This window comes from Bison bison, unplaced genomic scaffold, assembly GCF_000754665.1.
Source record: "Bison bison bison isolate TAMUID 2011002044 unplaced genomic scaffold, Bison_UMD1.0 scf7180017862979, whole genome shotgun sequence".
In the NCBI taxonomy this organism is placed as follows: Eukaryota; Metazoa; Chordata; class Mammalia; order Artiodactyla; family Bovidae; genus Bison; species Bison bison.
The window spans coordinates 2,165,283-2,186,944 of NW_011493551.1; the positions used below are offsets into that span (position 1 = coordinate 2,165,283).

At 49.5% G+C, this 21,662-nt stretch overlaps 2 protein-coding genes across 9 annotated transcripts in view; one reads left to right on the forward strand and one right to left on the reverse strand.

The window, feature by feature from the left end:
- ZDHHC16 (zinc finger, DHHC-type containing 16) overlaps positions 1-6,865 on the forward strand; it is a 9,386-nt gene extending 2,521 nt beyond the window's left edge. For 4 of the 6 annotated variants that reach the window (XM_010833060.1, XM_010833061.1, XM_010833059.1 and 1 more), the window contains 10 exons: positions 1,415-1,662; positions 1,835-2,029; positions 2,181-2,269; positions 2,662-2,690; positions 3,297-3,430; positions 3,569-3,616; positions 4,450-4,535; positions 5,199-5,322; positions 5,509-5,579; positions 6,276-6,865. In XM_010833060.1, coding sequence (XP_010831362.1) covers positions 1,420-1,662; positions 1,835-2,029; positions 2,181-2,269; positions 2,662-2,690; positions 3,297-3,430; positions 3,569-3,616; positions 4,450-4,535; positions 5,199-5,322; positions 5,509-5,579; positions 6,276-6,390 — 1,134 coding nt within the window. In that variant the 5' untranslated portion in view covers positions 1,415-1,419 and the 3' untranslated portion in view covers positions 6,391-6,865. The remainder of the gene's footprint in view (positions 1-1,414; positions 1,663-1,834; positions 2,030-2,180; positions 2,270-2,661; positions 2,691-3,296; positions 3,431-3,568; positions 3,617-4,449; positions 4,536-5,198; positions 5,323-5,508; positions 5,580-6,275) is intronic. The other 2 variants (XM_010833062.1, XM_010833058.1) reach the window with 1 other exon arrangement.
- Positions 6,866-7,072: 207 nt separating this feature from the next.
- The window catches only part of MMS19 (MMS19 nucleotide excision repair homolog (S. cerevisiae)), a 35,390-nt gene continuing 20,800 nt past the window's right edge, over positions 7,073-21,662 (reverse strand). For 2 of the 3 annotated variants that reach the window (XM_010833054.1, XM_010833056.1), the window contains 23 exons: positions 17,820-17,906; positions 17,341-17,415; positions 16,853-16,930; positions 16,056-16,194; positions 15,658-15,812; positions 15,316-15,394; positions 14,784-14,909; positions 14,487-14,568; positions 14,076-14,176; positions 13,810-13,959; positions 12,402-12,557; positions 11,274-11,373; positions 10,675-10,777; positions 10,458-10,526; positions 10,105-10,231; positions 9,291-9,391; positions 9,111-9,167; positions 8,778-8,964; positions 8,367-8,449; positions 8,074-8,238; positions 7,932-7,991; positions 7,542-7,642; positions 7,073-7,461 (listed from right to left, as the gene is read on the reverse strand). In XM_010833054.1, coding sequence (XP_010831356.1) covers positions 7,434-7,461; positions 7,542-7,642; positions 7,932-7,991; positions 8,074-8,238; positions 8,367-8,449; positions 8,778-8,964; positions 9,111-9,167; positions 9,291-9,391; positions 10,105-10,231; positions 10,458-10,526; positions 10,675-10,777; positions 11,274-11,373; positions 12,402-12,557; positions 13,810-13,959; positions 14,076-14,176; positions 14,487-14,568; positions 14,784-14,909; positions 15,316-15,394; positions 15,658-15,812; positions 16,056-16,194; positions 16,853-16,930; positions 17,341-17,415; positions 17,820-17,906 — 2,409 coding nt within the window. In that variant the 3' untranslated portion in view covers positions 7,073-7,433. The remainder of the gene's footprint in view (positions 7,462-7,541; positions 7,643-7,931; positions 7,992-8,073; positions 8,239-8,366; positions 8,450-8,777; positions 8,965-9,110; positions 9,168-9,290; positions 9,392-10,104; positions 10,232-10,457; positions 10,527-10,674; positions 10,778-11,273; positions 11,374-12,401; positions 12,558-13,809; positions 13,960-14,075; positions 14,177-14,486; positions 14,569-14,783; positions 14,910-15,315; positions 15,395-15,657; positions 15,813-16,055; positions 16,195-16,852; positions 16,931-17,340; positions 17,416-17,819; positions 17,907-21,662) is intronic. The other variant, XM_010833055.1, reaches the window with a different exon arrangement.

Sequence of the window (21,662 nt, forward strand, 5' to 3'; positions counted from 1 at the left end):
TGGAAATGGCCAACTTACTTTATCCTGCTACAGAAGTAGGTCCCTACTGAATTGTCTGTCTTCTCCTTGCTGGTCTTATCTGCTGGCTTTGTTTTTGCCTTAAGTCTTCAGAGGGCTTATGGAAGGAGGTAATTAAGTTTTCTTTGAAAGGCCTCTTGTGGGGATGTCAGGGTGTAAGGAGAGTACCTTGCTCCAGTTACTGAAATGACACCATCCCTACAGTGGAGCAGCCTCCTCCAGTTTCTGCTGGGCTTTGAGCTGCCTGTTAAATAAGTCAGTGGAGTTGCAGAGGACAAAGTAGCCATAGGGGAAAATCAGATAATTTCCTCTCTGATAAGACCTTTTATCTGCAGAATTGATGAGAATATCATCAAAGTAATCTGTATGTTCTGTTCTGGGCATTGCCTGGGTAGCTGACCTCCCGTGGCTGTTAGTTGAGGTAAAAATCACATGGAGGAGGTTAAGGCACTTTCAGAGGAGCCGTGCACAGCGCTAAAGAGCTGGACAGGCTGGGTGGGACACCTGGGGCCAGGGCAGCAGCTGCAGAGAAAGCTCTCAAGTGTCCAGCTAGAACAGAGCAAGGGAAACTCATTACGCAGAGGGCGGGCCCTGTGGTCTTCTTCCGCCGTCCTCCATACCGCCATGTCTCCTGCTTGGTGGTGATCTGCTCAGGACCCGTTGTTTTGTTCATGCTTGGAGTGGGACTGGGACTAGAATTGGAGACAGAGCATGTTATGTCATGCAAGGGGGAGGTGAGCTGTCCCCACAGGAGACAGGGACTCTCATGCCCCCAGGCTGGTAATGGCAGTAGGACGGATAAGTGTCTTTTGCCTGGATAGCACCAGGGAAGATCTAGGTGCAGGATTCGCATGGTGTGAACTCACTCCCTCACTGCTGTTCCTGGTGAAGACGGTTGTTAGGAGGTAGGGGCTTCCCTCGTGGCTCAGACGGTAAAGAATCCGCTTGCGATGCAGGAGACCTGGGTTCAATCCCTGGATTGGGAAGATCCCTTGGAGGAGAGCATGGCAACCCACCCCAGTATTCTTGCCTGGAGAATCCCCATGGACAGAGGAGCTTGGCGGGTTACAGTCCATGGGGTCGCAAAGAGTCAGACACAGCTGAGCAGCTAAGCACAGCACAGGGCAGGCAGGAGACCCCGGACACCTCTGCTACAGTGGCCAGGCCCACAGGGCCACGCGGATAGCTTTGTGCACATTGGTTGGGCTCTACCCAGTGGTCTGTCCACATAGACAATTCCAGAGACCCTGCTTGAGCTTGGAGCTGCCTCCCTATTTCCCAGCTGGTGACTGGCCCGGCGGGCCTCAGCCTTAGGTCTCCGCCTCTAAGCTGCCCAGTGGTGGGGCAGGGAGGGACAGGACCCAGGCTGGCCCCTCACGGTGCTGTGCTCTCCTAGGAGCCATGCGGGGCCAGTGGAGCCTACTGCTGGGCCCTGCCCGCCTTTGCCTGCGCCTGCTTCTGCTCCTGGGCTACAGGCGCCGCTGCCCACCTCTGCTCCGCGGCCTGGTGCAGCGCTGGCGCTACGGCAAGGTCTGCCTGCGCTCCCTGCTCTACAACTCCTTCGGGGGCAGTGACACCGCCGTGGACGCTGCCTTTGAGCCTATCTACTGGCTGGTGGACAACGTGATCCGCTGGTGTGGGGTGGTGAGTGATGCCCGGGGGCAGGAAAAGGGTTGTTTGGGGAGCGCATGTGTCTGGCAAACCTACCCTGGGTCAGGACCCACACTGGCCTCCTACCCTTGGGAAGCTCCTGAGTCTTCTCTGGGCATTGCCGCGCTCTCTCATGGCATCCTCCTGACCTCCCCGGTGTTGGCAGGTGTTCGTGGTGCTGGTGATCGTGCTGACCAGCTCCATCGTGGCCATCGCCTACCTGTGTGTCCTGCCCCTCATCCTCCAAACCTACTCCGTGCCCCGGCTCTGCTGGCATTTCTTCTATAGTCACTGGAATCTGATTCTCATCGTCTTCCATTACTACCAGGCTATCACCACCCCACCTGGATACCCACCCCAGGTGGGTACCCCCCTCCAGGGGCATGGGGGTGGAAGAGAACTTCAGGCCATGGGAGCCAGTCCCAGGAATGGGGGGGAGAGTCCCTTGGTGTTTCTGAGGTACGAGACCGGTGCTGCTGCAGTCGTCACGTTGCTTTTCTCCCTCTGCACAGGGCAGGAATGATATGACAACAGTCTCCATCTGTAAGAAGTGCATTAACCCCAAGCCAGCCCGAACACACCACTGCAGCATCTGCAATAGGTGGGTCTCTGGGAACCCCAGCCATGGCCCTTTTGCTGTAGCCCCAGGGCAAAACCTAGACCTGGCATTTGCCTGGACATTCATGGGGTACCCTGTCATGTGCCAGGCCACATGTCCTGAGGACATGGGCCCCAGGATGGCCTGCGAGTTATGCGTTATCACCGCTTGGGGAAAGTGAGGTTCAGAGAGAGGGGTCAAGGTAGGCAAGAGACCCGAGTTACCTTGTCCAGTGTCTTGTAGCCAGTGAAGCAGGGTTTGAAGCAAGGCCTGGCTGTCCTCAAAGTCTGTGCCCTTTCCGCCTCAGCAGGATGCTGGTCCTTGTAGGAAAGGATTGGCACTGACATCTCGAGAACCTTGGCCACCGTAACAGAGCCTGTGTCCCTCCCTCACAGGTGTGTGCTGAAGATGGATCATCACTGCCGTATCCTTTTGCTATCTCCTCTGCCTGAAACCTCCTCCTTTAGCTCCAGAGCACTGCACAGGTTTAAGGGCCACAGACCCAAGGCTTCTAGCTTCACCCTGCAGAGAACACTGGGCTCAGGAGAAGTTAGTAGAAGAGCAGTTGTGGGGACCAATCATCTCCTGGGAATAATGTGCTGTCTGGGATGGATCTTCTGGGAGCAAGGCCTCTCTCCCTAACAGCTCTTTCTCTCGTAGACTTTCATGCTAACATCCATCGGATGGAAAGAGAGGTCTTGTTCAGTGGGTTGTCCAGTGGGGGTCCAGATAGAACCATCGGTCCCTTTCTGCTGTCCCACACAGATGTCTGGTAAACCTGTTTGTCTGAATATTGGCAGACACATTTTACTAAAGGATTTCGGCTTTCATGATCTGGTGGGACTCGTGAGGGCTTTGAAAAGCTTTAACACTTTCCCCTCAACTTCAGGGAAGTCCCATATTTTCCTGCCTTTGGTGATGGAATCCTTGGGCTTGGATGATATTGTTAGGAACCACAGAGAAACCAGAGAAGCCAGGACACCCCCTGAAGTTGTGTGTTTGGTCTTGTCCTTAATCCTTTCCCCACCAGCCTGGCTAAACAACTGTGTGGGCCACTATAACCATCGGTACTTCTTCTCTTTCTGCTTTTTCATGACCCTGGGCTGTGTCTACTGCAGCTATGGAAGCTGGGACCTTTTCCGGGAGGCTTATGCTGCCATCGAGGTGAGCCCATAGTTAGGAAAAGAGCAGCTCAGTAGAGAGCACTTTGGGGTGTGGAATTTGTCCCTAAGAAGGGGCTGGTAGCACCCCCCTCTCCTAGAGGCTTGAGAGTGTAACCAGCACTGTTTTCCATCCCCTTAGAAAATGAAACAGCTCGACAAGAACAAACTACAGGCGGTTGCCAACCAGGTGGGCTCTCCCCACCCCACTGCCTCCTGCTGCTCAGGCCAGGGGTATAGAGTTGCTGAGGCAACTGGGGCCCACCTGTTAGTCGAGTTGTAGAGACTGGGCTCAGGCCAGTCGAGACTGGATCGGGGTGTTCTGGGGGCTGCCTGCCACAAGCAGACCAAGTGGCCTGGGGACCAGCTGGGAGTCCCTGGTATGTGAGTTTTTGGCTCTCTATCCCATTTCACCTTCTTTGGGCTGAGCAAGGGCTCTGCCTTGGTGATGGCCTGAGCAGTACAGAGTCCATGTTAGTCTGTGTAATGGGGTTCCAGGGGACAGAGGTCGGGCTGGGCCAGTCTGATGATCCTTTGCTCCTGGTCTGTCTGCATCTCCATCAGGATCCCCAGGCCTTTTAGGACTCCTTGTTTTGAGCAGATTGTCGGCTTGAGATTTGCCTCTGCTGCCATTTTGGTCCTTAGTGGGGCTCCCTGTTCTCCCCCTCCAGTCATTCTATTCTGGGTGTGATCTGGTCCCCTCTCTAGGGGATTACAGCCGCACAGTTCTGACTGGGAAGTGGAGTGGCTTCCCCTGGAGCCCCGTTTGTGTTGTCACAGCTAAAGGCCCAGGGTTGGTCCCTCCTGTGCTTTACTATCCTGTCTAGACCCTCTCTGCCCAGTGTATGTCCACATGACGATGCCACTGGCTTGGTCCACCCATCTGGCTGCTGCCCTGACTCCTCTGTGGCTGAACCCCCTATCTTCTCCCCCTGGGCCTGGATCACTTCCCTGCCTGCAGGTGCTGGGTTCTGGTGGAGACCAGCAGAGTCAAGGAGCCAGACTGTGCTGTTTTTTTTCTAGACTTACCATCAGACCCCACCACCCACCTTCTCCTTCCGAGAAAGAGTGACTCACAAGAGTCTTGTCTACCTCTGGTTCCTGTGCAGGTATCTTAACTCTCATTTTTGACAGTTGAAGGGAGGGGCAGCTTCAGAAAGCCTTTTACAGTGCCCACACAGGCAGGAACCCCTCCCTGTATGAACTGTTGCTGTTCTTAGCCTCACTTAGGTTGGCCAAGAGTAGAGCTTAATTTTCTTCAGCATTTTGGGGGAGGGAACACGAAGGACTTGGCACTGAGGGTTTGGTATGTGCGAAGGGAAGTTCAACTCCTTTTAAGAGCAGATGCATTTTGTAGAGGAGGAAAACTGCAGATATGAGGGGGTGAGGTGATTTGTTCCGTGATACCCAAGTAGAGATGGTAGAGCTGGAATCTGATGTGCCGTTTTATTTTGATCCTTGGTGCTGTTAGTCCCCTTTTCTTGTCTCCCAAGCATGGGTATTTTAGGAAATGTATAACATTTTCATTAGTAATAGACTTATTTCCCCATTCTCCTTGCCACATAATTTATTCTTGGCCCATATAGATGGTTTTTCATGGATGCTGTTTTTATCAGTAGATGCAGTGAAGTAAAAGTTCACTTAGGAGCCATCAGCTGGGAGAGAAGGCAGAGGTCCCTCACCAGTCACTGTTGCTCAGCGCAGTTTCAGACCTACTCATGGCCTCTAACCCTCTCCATGCTACCCCCCAATCTTTGCCCTTCTTTTCTCAGTTCTGTGGCACTTGCCCTGGGTGCCCTAACCATATGGCACGCTGTGCTTATCAGTCGAGGTGAGACTAGCATCGAAAGGCACATCAACAAGAAGGAGCGCCAGCGGCTGCAGGCCAAGGGCAGAGTGAGTGGGGCTGGTTTTGGGGTGCTGGGGTGAGTGGTAACCAAACCTGCTGTTCTGTAGAGTTGGTTTTTCTCCCATGGTCAGGGCCAACTAGGGCAGGCCTGAAGCCCGGAAGTTGCCTAGCCAATTTAGGCTCAAAATTGGTTTAATGAAGAGAGTTCTTAGAAACGTTTTTCTTTGCTGTAGGTTTTTAGGAATCATTACAACTACGGCTGCTTGGACAACTGGAAGGTATTCCTGGGTGTGGACACAGGAAGGTAAAGTAAAACATCTAGATCAGCACTGTCTGTTGCACTTGCTGTGTTGAGAAGAACATCCTACACCTGTGTTGCCTGACATTAGCCACTAGTCACATATGGCTTCTGAGTGCTCGAAACGTGCCTCATATGTTAGTGGATTGAATTTTAATTTCATTTTCACCAATTTAATTAGGCACACGTGGCCAGTGGCTACTATATTGGTACAGTAGCAGATGACTACAGTAGAGTCCTGAAAGCTGTTCTCAGGAAGGGAGCTCTCATTTGTATGGCAGTGTTGGATTTCAAGCAGATAACTTGTGGGACTGAAGTTACTTGTGACAGAGGTCTAAGACAATAAATGAAGCTAGCTCCCTCAGCCCAAGAGACAAAGGTAAATCGTTTTTTAGATTGCAGCTACCGAGGCAATAGTAAGTAGGTGACCACTGAGTACCTGCCCTCCCTTTTCCTGTCCTCATTATTGCTGCCTGTCACTGTGCTCGCAGTGCCCATTAGAAGTTAGCTCAAAACCTCTAAAGGCCTTCAAGGCACCAGAGTGAAAAGTGTATTTCTTGGACTAAATTGGAACTTCTGTTACTTTTGTGATGAATGCCAAGGTAGCTTCAGACTGCCTTGAGCTATCTTTGCTGAGGCTTGAGGATCAGGGAGGAAGACTAGGAAGGCGGGGATCTCAGGAGTATTTGTCTTCTCTTACAGGCACTGGCTTACTCGGGTGTTGTTACCTTCCAGTCACTTGCCCCATGGGAACGGAATGAGCTGGGATCCCCCGCCCTGGGTGACTGCTCACTCAGCCTCTGTGATGGCAGTGTGAGCGTGTAAGCTGGAGTGTGTCAGCCACAACTTGAGCACCACCCTGCTTCCTGCGTTGCCTCAAGGGCCTCCAAGGATAGCTTCTTGGGATCCTTGAGCCAAAAGAGCCAGTGGGCCTGCCCCAGGGTACCATGCAGGGACAACTCAAGGACTGATCTCCTGGCTGCTGCAGAAGCAAGGCACAATGTGGAGAAATCCTAGGACTCATGTCCCTTTACTCAGGCAAACATAAGTCCAGCCCCAGACTGGAGATCAGGCAGCTAGCAACCTTGCCAGGTTGACCCCGACCTCCTCCAGGTTACAGCACTGGGGTTGGCCGCCACCTCTTCCACTTGCCGTCTGAGGAAACAGCTGAATGGTAGAGATGAGATTCTGGCTTCTCAACAGGGCAAAGATATCAGGCCTACTGCTGAGGTCACTGCCACTTCTCATGTGCTGCTGAAGGGAGCAAAAATAAAGGTATTTGATTTTGTAAAGACTGTAGCTTTTCACTCTTTGCCTTTCCGGCGGGACAGGGAAGGGGAAATCAGGGTCAGGGCCTAGTGCGCAGATATTCTGGTCCCACCACCCGTGCCCCACTTGGAGGGGCTGGATGTCCTGAACAATTCCTATCGTTTCTGTTCTAGGTCAAGCAGTGATGCTTCTGAGGCATAAGTGCAAGAGGGAAATAACTGACAGCCCCGTTACCAAAAAATTCTTTATTCTCCAGCAGGTACACACCACCCTCCCTGGTCCTCAGGGCCACGCACATCTGCATTCACCCTCAGCAGCATAGCTCCTTTTTTCTGACATATAAATGGAAGAGCCCCAAGACGAGGGATCATTCTTCACACACAAGTAGTCTCACACGCAGTTACTTCCCAAATCCATTAGAAATCAGGATTCCTGTATTTCTTGTACAGCCATGCGGCAGAGGCCCGGCATTGTGTTGTGTCTGTGGGAAAGGCAGGCAGGGGCCAGCGGTCTCCCTGCCTGAGCAAGGCGGCTCGATGGTTAGTAACTTCAGGTTAGAATGTCAGTCAGTGTAGGCCAGGGATGGGGGGCTCAGCTGCCAGGGCTCCCCAGCAGAAACCTGTAGGCAAAAAGCATGTTGACAGCATTGGTGGTGAGGCTCACTTCAGTCCCGTCTCTCCCTGTGACCTAGAAACTCACCATTCTCCCCTGGCTGACACTGCTTCCTTACGCACCAGCCTCTTCTTGTCATCCAGGGGTTTGGCTAAGGCCCGGATCACCTGTGGTTTGTATGGCAGCAGCTGTGGAGTTAGAGGATCTCATCTTAGCTTGTTCAACCAAGGTAACCAAAAAAGCTGCTCTGACTCTACATCTAATACTCTTCCTATTCTTCACTGACTCCAGACAGTGCTGTGTGGCAGGCTGGCCGTTCTGTTTTCAAGGACTCAGGAAACCCTTGCCTATCTGTACTATATAGTGCATACCTCAGTAGCACAGCCGGATGGCCAGTCCTGCATGCTTAAGGCAGAAAGGTGGCCCTGGCTCTTCTAGGAAGTTTCCAGGCCAGAGAGGGACACCTGCGGTACTCACCACGGGGGTGGGCAGGCGAGTGAGAGCGTGCATACACTGCAGTGCAGCGATCCGGACCGCCTAGAACACAACCATAAGGAGGTGAGGGGAAACCCACGAAGGGGAGGCGTACAGGCCAAAGAGTTGTAAGGGCTCAACGCACCATGGAAGGGCTGGCACTGAGGTTCAGGAACTTGGTGATGAGGGTGTCAACGTGAAGACTCATGACCTGGGGTGCTTCCAGTAGAAGAGGCTGAAGGCAGCTGAGGGTTGAGAGCTGCACCACAGAGTCGGGGCAGGACAGGGCCTCCAGCAGCAGGGAGAGCAGCTAAGGGGTCACAGGAAGCGGGGGGTGACCTCATGTTTGATAAGCCTGCTTCTCCTCCCCTTTCCAGCCCCAGCATGGGGGGGACAATGGCTTCATCCCTGCTTAGAGGCTGTGATGGCAAGGCTTACCGTGGGCAGCTCTGGCAGGAGCACAGGCTTTGGCAGCCTGTTAAGTACATGAGACAGACCCTTCAGGTAGTTTGGCTTCACATCTGCAAAAAATGGAAAAGCTAAGGGGGAAACTGGGCTCTGACAGAGCATGGGAATTCAATTCCAATCTCTGGTGAAGCTGGGACATCAGCCTATAGATTTTTATTTTTTCTTTTTTACAAACAAAAAAAAAAAGCCCCTCGGGCTCAGAATAGGCAAGGTACATCCATCAAAGGAAAAGAGTGGGTCAAGAATCTAGATGTTCAGCCTTCCGGTAGAGGCCATACTATGCTCTAAAGAAGCACTCGGGTCCTAAATTCTTTTAGAGACTGTGGCCTGAACAAAGGAAAGGTCTATATATTTAAGGGCCTCCCTCTAACCTCTCCTCACCTTGCGGAGCAGCATGGAAGCCCCGGACCAAAGCGGGCACGTTATCCGTGAAGAACCGCTGGCGGAACATGATCCGCACTTCAGCATGGCCAGCACGAGTTAGCACGTCAGTGCAGTCGGACATGAGCAGAGAGAAGCCATCAGCTGCTGCTGGGCCTAGTTCTGGATCATTCAGGAGGCCCATGAGCTGGAGGAAAGAGAGCTTTTGAGGTACATCAATGGGGAAGGACCTTAAATACCAAGAGGAGGACAGCAGTCATTTTGGGGAGGAAGCGGATCAAGAGCGAAGTTCCTGTTCAGATCCTAGGTTCTGCTTGCTCAGCAAAGACTTACCCGCTCTGTAAGGCAGGAACTGAGAGGATGGTATCTAAGCACTAAGGCCTTTGTGACCTGTCACCAGAGAGAGAAAAGTCAGGGCAAGATGCCCAAACCCTGAGAAGCATGCAGGGTTCAAGGGAGAGGTTTCATTTAACCAGATTAACTGCTCTAACAAACTCCTTTCCGACTCCTTACCCAGAGAAGCAGTGTGAAGGCCTGACTACGACAGGGCCCAGAGCTCAGCCCAGCCTCCACTTTGTCCACAGCCAGCTGCAGAAATTCATCCAGCTGTTGCCCTAAAAAGGAGGTAGGAAATGCTGACGCATGTGTCTGTTTTGACAACAAAGGCTGTAAATCCTTTAAATGCAGAAGCCATTAGAAAAGAACAATGTCATTTTGGCTGTGGACTCGGCCCACTTAGCTCTAGGACACCAGCATGAGCCTGGTATTCTCATAATGTTGGGGTGTTGGCATTAGAAAAGTCTACTAATAAAAAGTCTTTTTTTCGAAAAGAGCTGTCCACTTCTAATAATTACCCCTGATAGCTCCCTGTAGGGAAGAGGAGGACAGAACTAGACAGAGCACTCTGTTTGAAGCCCTTATCTTCTTACATCCTATAAAAGCTTTGCCCAGCTCTGGTCTTGACTCTTGTCCCAAGGGCTGTCCCATGGGAAGCCTGATTATATTAGCAAACTCCTTTTAAAGAGAATGACGCTTCCCTGGTGGCTCAGAGGGTAAAGCATCTGCCTGCAAGATGGAAGAACTGGGTTCGATCCCTGAGGCCTGGGTTCTATCCCTGGGTCAGAAAGATCCCCTGGAGAAGGAAATGGCCACTCCAGTACTCTTGCCTGGAAAATCCCACAGACGGAGAAGCCTGGTGCAGGCTATAGTCCATGGGGTCGCAAAAAGTCGGACACGACTGAGCGACTTCACTTTCACTTCACTTTAAAGAGAATGAGTTACTACTAAACTTCAAGATTGCATCAGAAGTTGGTTCTCCCTCCAGTACCTGCAGGGTGCTTGTTCAGGAGTCCTGCAAAGCACTTGGCGGCAGCAGTAGAGGAGAAGGGGCAGCTTTGGCAGCAGCTCAGCTCTAAAAGCTCCCCCATGAGTCGGTTCAGCTGTGGGATTTCCACCTGTAGAAAACCTGGTCATGTCATGGACCCAGAGAACATTTGAACTCCAAGAGACAACCAGAAGAGAGTGGCAGCAGGGGCCAGGGTGAAGGGGAAGTGAATTCTCCAGTGGGCAAAGCAGAAAATCAGCTTAGCTGTGACAAATTTCAGCCCAGAAGTCACCTGGGCTCCAGCTCCCTTGGTCAGGATTAAACTGGGGTTTTCCCCAAAGGTTGTGGTCACTTACGTTTCGAGGCAGGGAGCAGACAAAGGCCATAAGCAGTGCGACCAGTCGCCTCTGCCCTGAGGAGGCATCCTGTAAGGAAGAAGGGCCCTATCAAGCCTGTCCCACCAGCAAGAGACTTGTGCCCCTGAAGACACCCATCCCAGATTTCCCAGAAAGATCTGAAGGGCAGATGTCCCAAGACTGTTCCCCATCTGGGTCTGATCCATCGGACCCTCACCTGGAATGGCTGGAATCTGCCAGAGAAGCTGTTTTCAGGCAGGAAGGAGATGTTGCCGTCCAAGAAGAGGGGCACGATGTGGGCGACACTCTGGGAGGCTAAGCTGGGGGTACACCCAGTGTCACCAAGGAGCCAGGGTTCGACAGCAGCCCTGGGGTTCCCGGGACTCACTGAGTCCAGGGACCAGAGCATGCTCATTCACACCTTCAACAAATACTAACTCAGCACATACTACATGCCAGGAACCATTCCTGTCCTGGGCCTTGGTGCTATAGTAGTGACCCAGCCAGATCAAATCCCTGTTCCCTTGGAGCTTATCATCTAGCAAGAGGACTCTGTATATGTCAAAAATGCTTCACAGGTGACTCTCATGCACACCTATCTGTAGTTAAGAACCACTAGTCCATGGCTCCCCAAACCCTCATCCACAGTCCATGGGGCTAAAAGACCCCTTCTTTCTTTGCCAATAAGACTTACAAAACAAATAACCACCTTCACATTTACATCTGGGTGAGAGGACAGCTCAGAAGGAAATCATCTGCTACTTCCCAAGAATGCTAGCCTCCCTGGGATCAAGTCGAATGCATGATTATACTCACTCAGGGCTCAAGTGGGTGGTGGCAGTGGCAATGACCGATGCCATAGTGGCCAAGACCTCATCCTCCAACAGGACTTTTTTCAGAACTGAGTGCTCCTTCTCTGCCAAATCAAAACACACACAGGCACAGGCCATGACTGTGGCTCACACGATTAGGTCCTGTCCCCCTCGTGACTGGGCCTTGACTCTCGTTACAGCAGGAGCAGTTTGTAACCTGTCCTCTAGTAATGCTGTAGCCCTGGGAACCAGCAGGGCACCAGAAGCAGGAATGTCTAATGTGGGCCACAGAGAGCTCCTGAGAATTGCCTCTGACTAGACAACAATGGGAAATAAGACTAGCTAATAGGAATATTCTTAACATCAGAACTGTTAGTTTTTTCAAAAACTTAAAGGTAACGTGGATTTATCTTCATGGCTCCTTTTACACAGCAGCTACCATACACACATACATCACTGTTGTTAAGCATTACGAATTAACTTACTTAATCCTTACCAACTACCCTGTGATACACAGGTATTACTCTCCATCTCCTTTGCACAAGTGAGGGAACGGAGCTTAGAAAGCCTAGGTATTTCACCTAAGCTAGCAGGTGGTGGCTTCCCTAGTGGCTCAGATGGGAAAGACTCCGCCTGCAATGTGGGAGACCTGAGTTTCGATCCCTGGGGAAGGCCATGAATTCTTGCCTTGAGAATTCTTGCCACTCCAGTATTCTTGCCTAGAGAATTCCCATGGACAGAGGAGCCTGACAGGCTGCAGTCCATGGGGTCGCAGAGAGTCGGACACAATTGAGTGACTAAGCACCTAAGTGAGCAAGTGGTAGAGTTGACCATGAGACCCAACCAGGTCTAAACTCCAGAGCCTAATTCTAACTAATCTAATTACACAGCAATTGAAGGGGAGGGGGGAAAGTGTGCGTCCTTTGAAGTGTTGCTAACACTAGTAGATTTTGGTTCTCTCCAGCGGTCAGCTTGGCACCTTGTGATTAAAGTGAAATCTCATTATGTGGACACAGAATTCAAAAGACACCTCTGCTGGTGCAAAATACCAGCGAAACCCTGCAGGTGGCAGGGCTGTTCACCACAGTGGAAAGGCTGGGGTGAGAGGGACGGGTGAGAAGGGGCAAGTTACCTGGCGCGGAAGCCTGCACAACCAAGGCAAGCAGGCAGGGTACAGCTGTCTGATGGAAGTACCAGCAGCTCTCGGGGTCGCGCTGGCAGTTTTCGGCCACTTGCTGGAGGCTCTGACAGACAGCAATAACTTCACTGGTTCCTGGACTCACACTCCCTGTGTGGCGAGAAAGTTTTCTGTAAGGTTTTCTTAAAAGCACTCCCCGGTCTGTCAGATACGGGACATAGGAAGACTAATCAAAGGTAAGTATCTTATTAATATAAAGAGCCAAGTCATTTTATCTAGGAGCAGAGATCTGCCCTGCCAGCTCTGCAACAGAAGCACTGATACACAGCGTGGGGGTGTGGGGAGCTACCCTCCTGCACAGTCGGAGATCTATGTGTCAGTTATAACCATTCTCTTCGAAGCGGTTCTTCCGGATCTGCAGTTCTGCATCTGTGGACTCAACCAACTGCGATCATGTACTATAGTTTTTACCCAGTGAAAAAAAATGTGTGTGTGCTGTACAAACTTTGTTTAAGGGTCAAACATACATTCTCCTTTAGTTTTCAAAACAACCCCCTCAGCAGTATCATTTCCCCCATTTTGTAGAGGAGGATGTGAAAGCTCAATAAATTAGCAGTGGTTTTTCCAGGGTCACAGTAAGTGCAGAAGTCAGGGATCAAACCCAGGCCGTGCTCTGAATCCAGTGTTCTTTCTATTCTGTATCAGGTGCTGGATCATCCTCTGTTGACTGGATCAACCACAAAGGACAGGGCAGTACAGAGTGCGGAGCTTAGGGAATTAGTGAGGGCCCATGGTGGGCATGCACAGGTTCGTAACAGCCACAGCTGTTGTCACTTGTGAGGAGCAGTGCTCCTCAAACTCCAGGGTGTGTACAATTTACCGGGAGATCCTGCTAAAATGCAGATTCTGACCAGTGGGGCCTGAGATTGTGCATTTCTTTTTTTTTCAGCTGGAACACTATTTAAGTCTATATAACGCCTTGTCTCGAAGAGAAGAGAATACCGGAATAGGTTAGACTTTCTTTCTATAGCAAGCTCAAATTGTGTCAGACAGTTTTATCTGCTACAGAGTGCTACTTGCATGAGATTCTGCATTTCTAATAAGCTCCCAGATCATGCCCACGCTCCTGGCTGATGCACTCTATTTTGAGTAGCATAGCCTTACAGTGGTGCTTTTCAATGGATTCCACACGGAAATCATCGAAGCATTCTTAATAATTGTTGCTCCTTAGAGACTGAATCAGTTGGACTGCATGAGGCCCAGGCAGTCAGCATTTTTTCAAGTTCCTATGTGACTCTTACTAGAGCCATCACTGGAACCACTGTTTTAGACACATCAACTCCAAACCTGACTGCAGCTCCCCCTCCAGCCCAGCTCCTCAGTGACTGTTCCCTGTAGTCACCTCTGTTCATCTGGCACAGATGCTGCAGCAGAAGAGGCAGCGTCTCCTTGACGATGCTGGGATGTGTGGATATAGCTGATAAGGCTTGCAGACAGCGTGGATGCCGGGAGCACCTGGTGGGCCCATCCCCTCTAGCCAAATCTGACTCCTCTGAAAAGCAACCCAGGAGATCAGGTTTCACTGTGTGATGGCAAGCATGAAGGAACCCCCCCGCCCCACCAACTTCCCTGGGAAGGACCAAGCCACAGAAGATCAGAGACACGTACCTGTACACAGATCCTCAGCAAGCCTGGGCACTAAGTGGCTGCTGAAGGCCATGGGGTAGAGAGTGGCCAGGGTTCCTGATGCTTCCAGTGCTGCCACCCTGCTGGGGCACAGGGCAGGTGAGCATTAGCTCAGCTGGGTCCAAGGCTCTCTTGCCTAGGCCTGCCATTAGGCAGATTCAGGAGCGTGGGCTTCTGAGACCACCTTTCTAAAAATGCAGGATTCAAGTACCTATACCACTAAGTTGGAAAGGGCTTCTTAATGCCCCCCAAAAGAGAACATTCCTACAACAATTGCTCCAACCAGTTAGCAGCCAGAGCCAAGCACAGAGTCCGTGTCCTCTGGGAAAGCCAAGGGTCAGGAGCACAGTGCCCTGGAACAGCTGGCTCTATCTTGCTGTCTTATGTTCTCACCAACTCTGGGAATCCTCCTCCAGGAAGCTCAGTCTGTACAGGTGACCCACTGCTAGCTCCAAGTCCCCAGAAGACAGGAGATCTGTATTAGAAGGAGACATGAACCTCATCTTTCTTCCCCAGCAGCCACCACCATCCTTCCCAAATCATAATCCCAAATCCCAATTTGGGATCATAGAAATCCCAAATCATACAGAATTGTGAGAACCAGGGAATAAAGACTGCTCTTTCTTTAAGACAGAAAACCACAGCAAAGGGACCAAAAACTCCAATCTTTTTTCTTTCCCTTAAGTGTACCTGGTTGAGCACCCAACACTGTGAGTGTACGAATGCCAACAAGCTGAAGCTGGGTGTTGGGGTCTGTCAGGGCCATGAACATCAGTGAGCACAGCTGGTCCTTGAAGCCACTCAGAGGTCTTTCATCTAGGGAGAGACAGAGTCCAGGTTAGAGGGAAACCTCATTCAGCACTGATGCAAAGATAACTTGGGGCAGATTTTTTTTTTGGCTGTGTAGCATCGAACGTGGGATCTTAGTTCCCCAACCAGGCATCAAACCAATGCCCCCTGCAGAGGAAGCATGGAGTCCTAACTACTGGATCAGGGAACTCCTGGGACAGATTTAAAGAATTTAATCCATTGGATACCCAGGAAGTACACTAGGAAAAAAAATGAACAGGTCTCATTTCTTAAGTGTTCTCTTGTGCTACAACTTGCGAACAACAGGTTGGCTGTTCCAGGCCACTTCTCTGTAGCACTCCTGGCCTGCCCTCCTTTACAGGGCTACAGAGCTCAGCACCCCCTGGCCAGCACACCTAGAAGACGGCCTCACCCTTGTCTTCATAGCTCCATTTCTGCTGCAGCTTCAAAAAACCCAGGATCATTTCAAGGATTGTCCTCCGCTGGTTGCTCTGTAATGTTTTAAGGGGTATGGGGTCAAAGACTACCTTTTAATGGATTTCAGTCTTGCTACTATGGAAGTGGGGAGAATTATCGTTGTGCATAAGAGTGTGAGGAAAAGAGTGAACAAGGGAACCAGAAGCAGCTAATGGGAGCTAATGGGAGCAAAACCCAAGATCTACTATATCTAGGCCCCAGCGCAACACAGCTTTCTCTGTGAGAGCCATCCTAGCCCAGGGTCCCATCATTTCCTGGAAAGATTCTGCTTCCTTACCTGACTGTGCTTGTGGAACTGTTCCAGCAGCAGAGGCAGCACGTTGCTGGTGACGTGGTCGCAGGCCCGGGCAGACGCGCCTGCAGCCGCCTGCAGCAGTTTGGCGCTAGGCCACACCAATTTCATGTCCGGTTCACACAGATGGTGCCTGCAGTCTAGAGAGGCAGCACATCACAGACCCGGGGAGTAGGCTGAATGTTGCCCGGTTCCCCTGCAGGTCACAGAAGCTGGAGGCTGAGCCCCAGGACTAGCAGTTATTACATAAATATCTTTCAATTCAAAGCAGGGCTCCAATACGCAAATCACTGATCTTGGGGGCTGATCTTGAAAGGTCACTGGCCTTAAGGAATTTCCCTCTGTTGTGTGCATTCCCCTTTCTAGCTGCCATGCCCCATTACCCTGTAGAATGTTGCTAAGGAAGGAGTCAAGGAGGTCCTCAGCATCGGCCCTCAGCACAGAGCGAGACAAACACGCAGTCAGGGAGTTGAGGGCCGCCAGGCCCTCGGCCTCTACCCGCTCACTTGCCGTCTGGAACACCTGTCAGGGAGGGATCCCATGGCTACTGAGGTGAGCCTGCACCAGGTGAGACCCTACCCACCTGCTGCCTATTTCCTTTCTTGGGAGAGGGCGGTGAGAACCTTTAGGGCACAACAGTGGAAATTAACCCCTCACGTGAGTTTCATCTCAATTGATGTATTCTCACTAAGTCCTTAGTCCCACTAGGATATTGATACACATCTTTTCTTTCCTTTTCAATTCTGATTGTGCTGCACAGCATGTGGGATCTTAGTTCCCCGCTGAGGGAATGAACCCACGCCCCCTGCACTGAAAGCATGGAGTCCTAATCACTGGATCGCCAGGGACGTCCCCACATACTTTTTTGAGAAACTGAATACCAACCTTGAGCGGTGGTTGTTGGGATCCCTTTCCCCAAGTCTCTTCCTCTCCCCCTCTACTCGGAGTGACCTATGCCCTTTACCATGGAAGGACAGGAAGCGGGCAATGGGAGACTGATCACGTCATCAGTAAGCAGCTGGCCCTACCCATATCATTCAACCAAAGTATGCCCCTTGGCTCTCCTGCTGAATAACCAGGCACAGCAACAGAGGGAAAAGGATAGGGTAGGTTAGCTCCCCTCATGCCTGACCTGACAACTAGGAGTTAAGAGTAGTCAGTTTATCTAAGTGACACTCACCTCTCTGCGGATAGAAGCCCAGAGGCTGGGGAGGAAGTCCTTTAGTTCTTTCTGCCCGTATACGGCACAGCAAGCATTCTGCCAGGGAGAGCAGAGGTTAACGGCCGTCTACACTCTCAGACTTCCTGGGACGTGCAGCCCCCTCAGCATAATTGCACCTGAAAGAGGCGGCTCTCAGCAGTAAGACCAGCAGGGGTTCACAGCCATCCTACCCAGACCACTGAAAAACAGGACCTCGTGCCAACTGATGGAAACAAGCCTGAAGAGGGAGCCCCAGTCAGCCTTTCCTCAGCTGCCACTCTGTTACTACAGAACAGGACAAAACGCAGCTGCGGGCCGTACGTCAACCTACAGGCCAAGACCTTGGGGATCCCTCTCCTGAGGCCCAGGGAACAGCTCCCCGACTCTCTAAGAATCAGTCCATAATCCTGTAGCACTGCTAAATTGTCTAAAGACAGCTGGGTCCTCAAAAGAGAGAAATCGCTCACCAGAGTCTGCAGAGAATCCAGCTTGGCACTCAGAATCTCGGAATCCACTTTCTCAATCAGCAGGGGCAGCAGGAACTGTGGGAGAGAAGGAAGAACTGAGCACGAGGCCAGCCCACCATGTCCTTGCTGCCACCAGCCCCTGGGGTAGGCACTACGTCACCGAGTTGCACTGAGTCAGGAGTTGTGACTGTAAACCAATCTCCCTCCCAAGCCATGGCCGGACTCCTGAAAAGTGACCTGAAAAGTGGGCTAGCTGGCAAAGCTAAAGAATCTCAAAAGATAGCACCACATAGGGACTGGAATACTATCTTAAATGAAGAGATGGTAAAGTTTTCTACTTCGAAGGTCTGAAGACACTTGCAGGATGCCATACCCTAGAATGCAAACTGGATCTTTCTTTTCCTCCATGCCTTTAACTGTTCTTTCTTCTGACCCTTCTGAGGGCTGAGGCTACATGCCCTAACTCTGGCCAGACCCACCTCAGCAAAGCGTGGTGTGGAAGCCAGCACAGCTCGAAGACTCAGGATGAGATCTTCTCTCTGGATGCCATGGGGATCATTAGGTGGCTGCAAAAGGGAGAAGAGGCATGGCCTTGTATCTCTTTTTAGACCATGCCTGGACACAGGACTGAACCTACCAACCCTGCAGAACAGGGTGAGATTTACAGCCAAATTGCCAGAAAAGTGGTACAAGGCCCCAGAAGGAAGACAGCTTGCTCTTTCGTGTTGTTCCTTGGGAAATTTCTGTCGGGCCTTTATTTTCTATCTGATCACGCAGTTTCCATCTGATCTATCATCTCACCACTCAGAGATAAACACCCTTAACTTTTTGGTGCAACTTTCTTCTCTGTATATAGGGTATTATGACTATGTGATTGGTAGACACTGTTTCCCTTTAAAATATATATAGCTTTAGAAACCATGAATCTTTTGAACATATGGTTTGCCGTCTGTTTTTTCACTTCATACATTAGGTACATTTTTTTCATGTTATTATTCTTTCATAGCATTTGTTTTAGTGGCTGATACTATTTCATTGTGTGGTTGAGCGACAATTTATTTGGATAATCTCCCTTTGATGGACAATTCTATTTTTCCACCCTTATAAAAAGCTGTAATTCTGGCAATATAAAAGTATTGATGATTTCTGTATAAAGAGGCAGATTCTTTTTAACTGAAGTATACAGTTGACTTATAATACTGTGTTAGTTTCAGGTGTACAGCAAAGTGGTTCAGTTACATACATTTATATGTATCTTTTAGATTCTTTTCCATTATAGGTTATTATAAGGTATTATAGTTCCCTGTTTTATACAGTAAACCTTTGTTGTTTATCTGTTTTATATATAGTGATATGTATTTGTTAATCCTGTTCAGTTCATTTCAGTCGCTAAGTCGTGTCCAACTCTTTGCGACCCCGTGGACTGCAGCATGCCAGGCTTCCCTGTCCATCGCCAACTCCCAGAGTTTACTCAAACTCATGTCCATAGAGTTGGTGATGCCATCCAACCATCTCATCTTCTGTCATCCCCTTCTCCTCCTGCCTTCAATCTTTCCCAGCATCAGGATCTTTTTCAGTGACTCAGTTCTTCGCATCAGGTGGCCAAAGTAGTTTCAGCTTCAGCATCAGTCCTTCCAATGAATATTTAGGACTGATTTCCTTTAGGATGGACTGTACTCCTATATATCCTGTTAATCCTGTATTCCTGATTTATTCCTCCCCAATCTCTTTTAAAACCCTTTGGTAACCGTAAAGTTTGTTTCCTATGTCTGTGAGTCCCTTTCTGCTTTGTAAATGAATTAATCTGTATTACTTTTTAGAGTCCACATATAAATGGTAACATATAATTGTCTGTGTCTTACTTAGTATGAAAATCTCTAGGTCCTCTACTTTGTTGCATGTATCTTTTCAAATTAGAGTTTTCATCATTTCCAGATATATACCAGAGGAGTGGGACTGCTGGATCATAAGGTAATTCCATTCTGTTTTCCATAGCAGCTGCCCAATTTACATCCCTACCAACAGTGCAGGAGTGTTCCATTTTCTCCACACCCTCTCCAGCATTTATTATTTGTAGACTTCTTGATGATGGCCATTCTGACTAGGGGCTTCCCTGGTGGTTCAGATGGTAAAGAATCTGCCTGCAATGTGGGAGACCTGGGTTTGATCCCTGGGTTGGGAAGATCCCCTGGAGAAGGGAAAGGCTACCCACTCCAGTATTCTGGTCTGGAGAATTCCATGGACTGTATAGTCCATGGGGTTGCAAAGAGTCGGACACGACTGAGAGACTTCCACTTCACTTCACTTCATTCTGACTGGTGTGAGGTGATACCTCTTTGTAGTTGTAATTTGCATTTCTTGAATAATTAGCAAAGTTAAGGATCTTTTCATGTGCCTATTAGCCATGTGTATGTCAAGAAGGCAGACTGAAAACATAGATCAGATTTTCCTTTTTTTCTTTGAAACCCCACCAAAAATGCAGTAAGGGGATTTTCTTTTCTTTCTTTTTTTTTAAGATATAAAGCTAAAGGGTGAAGAGGACAAGAGATATTAGGAACAAAATTGTAAAAGCAGATGGGTAAGAAGAAAATGACTTAGAGCCAAAACAACAGAATCCTCAGTAGGCTTGGGGAAAGCTTAGTAACTCTCCATATACACCACACAGTCTCCTCACAAAGCTCTGCAACCAGCAGTACCAGGTGCCTTTGGAACTGGGAGTGGGGTTAGAGAAGCAGTCTGACCTCCCAGATTGCTTCTCAAGTCCTTCTTAGCTGCAGCAGAATCTGGGGGTTTAATTCTTGGAGAGGGTGAGACAGAGCTGAGACAAAAATGCAGTTGAGGGCCAGGGTGCTGAATCAAAAGAGGTCTAAGTGGGAATTCCCTGGATGTCCAGTGGTTAGGACTCAGTGCTTTCACTGCCAAAGTCCTAGACCAGGAATAAAGATCCTGCAACCTGGGGGTTCCCAAATTATCCATGTAAGCCACTCTACAGGGAAGTTCATCCTCAATCAGCCCATTCTATGTGCTCAGAGCTCCCACTCAGCTTTATAATCCTCACTTTGAAACATGTGCAAACTCCCAAGGATTACTAGATATCTGAAGAAAGCCTCTAACCTGGAAATAGAGAACAACATAAATTGAAAAACTTGGACGAAACAAAGACCACACGTGTGGGGAGAGTTTTCAAGAATGGTAAGAAAGTAATTCATTCATGGGTTAAATAAGAATAGAATGCTATTTAAAAAAAAAAAAAACATTCAAAAAATCATCAAAAATGACAATAAAAGGCCCTGGGAAATTCAAAGCATGAGTGCAGAAATGAAAAAATCAACCGCTGGGAGACGCGCTGGTCCTGGGCCTTTCTGCCCTCGGATCCCTTCCTCAGGCTATAGGCTGCATTCTCCAGGTTCCCACAGTGGCCGAGGTTCAGTCAATGGGAAGCAGTTGTAGATGAATGCAGGTCAGAAGGAAAGGAAAACCCAGGACATTTCTTCCCATCTCTATTTAGTGGGCACGTTCACCACTGGCAGCATCTCCTCCTTGGCTCCAGGTCCCACTGAAGGCCTCTGTTTTGTCATACTTTCAGCCCCTGAGGTCCAGTAACATCAACTTTTCCCTTTGTCCCTCCAGCCTCAGGGTGGTAATGGTTTCCTGCTATTGACAGGTTGCCTCACTATCCCTTGTTTGGCTTCTCAGCTCTCCCATAACTTGTACAAACAATTTCCAGCATTAAATTATTTGTTTTAAATACCAAAGTGGTTTCTGTTTTTCATGCCTGGACTCTGACTGATAGAAAAGATAAAAATAAAATTTTCTTATAAAATAACAAAAAGGTAAAGGAAGGAAATATGAAAGAAAAGGTAAAAGACTGACAGGAGTTCCCAAAGGAAGGAGCAGAGAACTAACAGAGGGAAAAAATCATCAATGAAAGAATGCCAAGAAAATTTCCCAGGCCGGAAGGACATGACCTTCCAGACTGACAGGACCTACCGAGTACCCAATACAATGCATGAAAACAGACCTGTACTAAGGTACATCACTGTGAATTTTCAATATATTGGGGGGAAATAATCAACGCTTAAAAGCTTCCCGAAAAGAGGGAAAAAAAGTGAACATAAAAGTCTTGCAAAGCAGAAATAATTCAGACTTCTTCACAGCAACTGAAAATTAGAAGTAAATATAGCAATGTCTTCAATTTTATACCCATATTATCAATAAGTGTGAGCAAAGAATGAAGAGATTCTAGATTTACGAAAAGGAAAACATTTTATACTCTTTTTACACCCACGGGAAGCTCATAAGGGACGAGCATCACCAAAATG